The 5,238-nt window shown below is 45.6% G+C and overlaps 1 protein-coding gene across 1 annotated transcript; it reads left to right on the top strand.

Annotated features, from left to right (window-relative positions):
- Positions 1-644: 644 nt before the first annotated feature.
- On the top strand, positions 645-2,976 carry LOC101703794 (uncharacterized). Its single transcript, XM_087190381.1, is given in 3 exon segments — positions 645-895; positions 1,047-1,617; positions 1,620-2,976. Coding segments are annotated over 3 exon segments (2,124 nt in total). The 3' UTR covers positions 2,922-2,976.
- Positions 2,977-5,238: the final 2,262 nt, after the last annotated feature.

The raw sequence follows: 5,238 nt of genomic DNA on the forward strand, positions 1-5,238 counted from the left end.
AAGCCTTCTATAATACGATTTATATGGATCTTTCCAGGCAGATGGCCCACTAAGTCCTATACCCATCACCTCCTTCCAAAGATATAAGGCTATTTACTTTGTCTCAAGTATACTTATTATCATCTCTAGGTCCTTGCTCATGTTATTTCTTTTCTTGAAATGTCCTTCTTCCTCAGTTCCCATTGCCATCTAGCAAAGTTAATTGCACTTGAATACTATTTCAGAGTGTCCCCTCTAAAGATGCATCCTCAATCACTCTGGGTGAAAATTATCTTTCCTTCTGTTCAACTCGCAGAGCAGTTTATTTTTTTCCAATTTTTATTTTTTAGTGGTATATGTTTGCAGTATACAATGATCACGTTCCTCATGGGAAGCTTTTACAGTACTTGACACATCTTTGTTCTCCTCCCTCCCCCCTCCCTTCACATCTTGGTTCCCTTCCCATTTCCAAAAGATCTATCTCCCCATTTTCTATTATGTCTTCTATTTTCCTCTTCACTTCTACTTTGGGTTCTCATATAAGGAAAACTATGCAATATTTAAGCTTTTGTGTCTGATTTATTTTACTTAACATTATGGTTCCAGCGGTTGCTTCGCAAGAGCGAGGTCCCGAGTTCAATGCCCGGTACCAAAAAACAAACATTATGGTCTTAAGATTCATCCACTTTCCCAAAGCACTTTATTGGAAATATTATAAAGATCTTTACAATAGAAGTGTAGCGGTGTCCTGTGGTCTAGTCCAGGAGCGCTTTTCTGAGAGAAGCACGAAGCAGGCCAAGCCGCACCTCTGCGTGCCAGGCCGAGCGGTGAGCTTGAGGCGTCTGCCCGCCAAGGTCACCCGCCGGGGCCAGGGAGCCTGCGGGAGTCGCCGGTCCCTCGGTCCTCGCTGTCCGCGGTGGTGGAGGCACTGGTGGACCCGGCCCAGGGATTGAACCCTAGACCTTGTGCTTGCTAGGCATGCACCCTGCCATTGAGCTACAGTCCCAGCCCTTAAGCCTTTGTTTTTACAGCTAGTGGCTGGGAAGCTGTTCGAGAGATACCTGAAGAAAGCTTGGCAAGGTGCCTGTGACCTTCGAGGATGTGGCCGTGACCTTCACCCAGGAGGAGTGGGGGCAGCTGCACCTAGCTCAGAGGACCTTGTACCAGGAGGTGATGCTGGAGAACTGTGGGCTCCTGGCCTCACTGGGGTGTCCTGTTCCCACACCTGAGCTGATCCAGCAGCTGGAGCACGGGCAGCAGCCGTGGACAGTGAGGCTGGGCTGTGCCCAAAGCACATGGCCAGATGACAGTGGAAAAACCAAAGCCACAGAACCCACCATGTCTGAGCCAGCCTTGTGTGAGGGAGCCGGGCTTCAGGGGCATTTGTCTCATGGAGCCTCCTGGGGCTCCCCATGGATGCCAGCTCCGTGTCAGGGCTGCCCGGCAGACAGGCAGGAAGGACATTGGAGAGCAGGGGGTCAAGCCCCGAGGGAGAAGCTTCCCAGGAGCGCGAGCGCCGGCCCTGGTGGCTTAGGGACCGAAGACAGAGTGCGTCTGAGGGCTGTGCAGGAGCAGGTTCCTTCAGGAGATGCAGGAGATGTGCCACCCTGTGCAGCACACAGCCCATGGGAGATGCCGTGACCAGGGAGGAAGAGGAAAACATCTTCCGGTGTGGCGAGTGCGGGAAGGTGTTTAACAAGAAACGCCTTCTTGCTCGACACGGGAGGATCCACTCTGGCGTGAAGCCCTACGAGTGCACGGAGTGCAGGAAGACCTTCAGCAAGAGCACCCACCTCCTTCAGCACCAGGTGGTCCACACCGGGGAGAAGCCGTATAAGTGCATGGAGTGTGGCAAGGCCTTCAGCCGCAAGTCACACCTTAGGCAGCACCAGCGCATCCACAGTGGAGAGAAGCCTTATAAATGCAGCGAGTATGGAAAGGCCTTCACCCACCGCTCCACATTTGTCCTGCCTAACAGGAGCCACACTGGAGAGAAGCCTTTTGTGTGCAAAGAGTGCGGCAAAGCCTTTCGAGATAGGCCAGGGTTCATTCGGCACTACATCATCCACAGTGGAGAGAACCCCTGCGAGTGCTTCGAGTGTGGGAAGGTCCTCAAGCACAGGTCGTACCTCAGGTGGCACCAGCAGACCCACACGGGTGAGAAGCCCTACGAGTGCAGCGAGTGTGGGAAAGCATTTTGTGAGAGCGCGGCCCTCGTCCACTACTACGTCATCCACACCGGGGAGAAGCCCTTCGAGTGCCCGGAGTGCGGCAAGGCCTTCAGCCACAGGGCCTACCTCAAGAGGCACCAGCGCATCCACACTGGGGAGAAGCCCTATGTGTGTGGCGAGGGCGGGAAGGCCTTCACCCACTGCTCCACCTTCATCTTTCACAGAAGGGCCCACACTGGAGAAAAGCCCTTCGAGTGCAAAGAGTGTGGGAAAGCCTTCAGCAACCGGGCAGACCTCATCCGCCACTTCAGCATCCACACGGGAGAGAAGCCCTACGAGTGCACGGACTGCGGCAAGGCCTTCATCCGCAGGTCAGGCCTCACCAGGCACCAGAGAATTCACAGTGGCGAGAAGCCCTATGAACGTATCGAGTGTGGGAAGACCTTTTGCTGGAGCACAAATCTCATCCGCCACTCCATCATCCACACAGGAGAGAAGCCCTATGAATGCAATGAATGCGGAAAGGCCTTCAGCCGAAGCTCCTCACTCACACATCATCAAAGGATGCACACGGAGAGAAACCCAGCCAGTGCTGGAGAGGAGGGACGGCCTTTCACAAGGGCACAAGCCTCTGTCAACATCCAAGAACTTCTACTGGGAAATGACTTATTGAATGTAACCAGTGAAGAAAATCTTTTACGGGAGGAAACATCTTACATGGCATCTGACCATTCATACCAAAGAGAAACCCCCCAGTTGTCTTCACTATGAGGAAACCCTTTGTAGAGTGTTGTTGCCATCTGAACACTCATGCTAGAAATGGATCCAACTTAGAACATTATGCTTTATCTGAGATTTCATCCAGGAGAGAGACCCAGTGGTTATTTTGCACTGAGGAAAATCTTTAGCTACATTTTCCTCCACAGTTTACAGTGCAGTGTTATCTCAGGAATTTTTATTAAAAGGAAGTAACAGAAGAGATAATGAAATGCAAGCAGTGCTTCTTTCACACTACCCTATAAAGTCTGTGGCACTTGTTCATTCTTATTCGGGTGGGGATGGTTGGTTTAAGAGGTAACAGACCTTGACCCTTTGTTTGTATTGTGTATATGTTCATTGCTGTCAGTGATAAAAGAGTTAGAATGTTGAGAGCAAGTGTAGAAATGTGCTGAATATCTTCTTTGTTCTACCTTGTTGCTTTTGTGCACCATAGGTTTTTATGAGAAATATGAAGAGTTGAATAATGAAATCCTTTTATATTTAAAGAGAGAAGGCAAAACAGGTGGATGTATGTGATGTTGGGAAATTGAATCCAAGATCATGAGGATGTTAAGCATGTGCTATACCACTGAGCTACACCTGCAGCCCCAGAAAATATAAGTGAATGGGCACTTTTTTGGGTACCACTTAAGACTGTTTAAGTCTTTGATTTTAAAAATTAAGAGTCTTAGGTGGTTTTAAACACCAGTCAGAATTTTTCTTGATCCCCACCTGTTGGTTTACTTGATTGCTATAGCTATACAGTCAATGTTAAGATTGAGTCAAGTGGCTCTTTTTTATTTGTATTTAAAAATGATTAACACGCATATTTTTTCCATTTGCCATATACACTAGGTTTAGGTTTTGTGCTCTCATAATGAAATCTGACTCAGATGTTCCGTTAAATCTGTATATCAGTTTGTTGAGAATTGGTTTCCTTTCTGTGATGAGTCTTCCAATTCATGAACATGGTACATCTTTACATTTAAGTATTCTTTGATTTATTCCATTACTGTTTTATAATGTACAGCATAAGCACCTTTTGGTATCCTCCAACTTTAATGAAGTTACTATTTCTAGCCATTTTTTTGTCGTTGTTATTAGAGAATCCTCGGGATTTTAAACATAGACATATCATCTGCAAAAGTTTTATTTCTTCTTTGCATCTGTATACCTTTTACAGACACTCCACATTTAACGACTGAGTTCCATTCCTGCGACTAGTCAGAAATGAATTGGTCTCTAAACCTACAGTATTATACCATACAGTACAATCAGTAAAAGTTACAGCACTATATCAACAAGGCATACTGTCACAAAGAAGACATTGAGAGGGCCGGGGATTTGGCCCTGATTCTGCCGCCTGCCTTGCAAGCGCAAGGACTTGAGTTCAATATCTGGTACCAAAAAAAAGAGAAGACCTTGAGGCTCTGTGAACAAGATGCACAGAACTGTAGAAAAGACAGAAGGGGCCTAAGTCCGAGGGGCAGTCATTGAACAGGTATGTCATCAAACAAAAAAACCCAAAAACAAACAAACAAAAAAGATCTTTACAATATACTTCATTTAATATAGCTCTTTTGTATATTTTTTCTCTCTTTTAGGTAGCATCTGGTTATTTTTCTATTGAATATAGTACATAATTCAATGCACAGTGATATCAAAAGGAGATATATTAGATAGATTAACATGATTGACTTGGATAGATAGATTAAAGAGCAGTCAGTCAAGTTCTAAGTATGGGGGTGGAGGAGGACGGGTGTATATCCTTGCTAAACAGAAAATTAATGGGAATATATTGCTGCCAATCATAATTTTATTGCCTTCATTTCTAGTTCCAACTTTGTTACAGCTCCTCCCAGAGTATATAAGTATGGTAAAATCCAACACATAGGGCCTGGAAGGACTGTTTCAGACAATATGTTACCAGCTGACTAAATTTGTGCCTCTTTTATTTATGACCTGATTTTTTTTGGCTTATTTTGCATGATATTTAGACAAAGATAATATTTCCAATAGAACTTTAGTACTTCCTGTGAGAAAAATCTAGTTTGATAAAATCAAATCAGTCTTCCATTAAAACTAGGAATGTAGCTCAATTGGCAGAGCACTTTCCTGGCATGTGTGAGACCCTAGGTTTGATCCCCAGCATGCACACATCCACGCGTGTGCGTGCGCATACACACACACACACACATATACACACACACAAACTGACATTTGTGTAATGGAAAACTAGAGGTAGTAGTCTTTTCTGAAAGAAAAAACAATTTTTGAAAAAGAATGGCTCATATTCATATTTTTCAACAAAAAGCCTTGCACATTGTTT

This window comes from Heterocephalus glaber, unplaced genomic scaffold, assembly GCF_053883595.1.
Source record: "Heterocephalus glaber isolate CG9 unplaced genomic scaffold, H.glaber_assembly_v1.0 deba00001553, whole genome shotgun sequence".
Lineage (NCBI taxonomy): Eukaryota > Metazoa > Chordata > Mammalia > Rodentia > Bathyergidae > Heterocephalus > Heterocephalus glaber.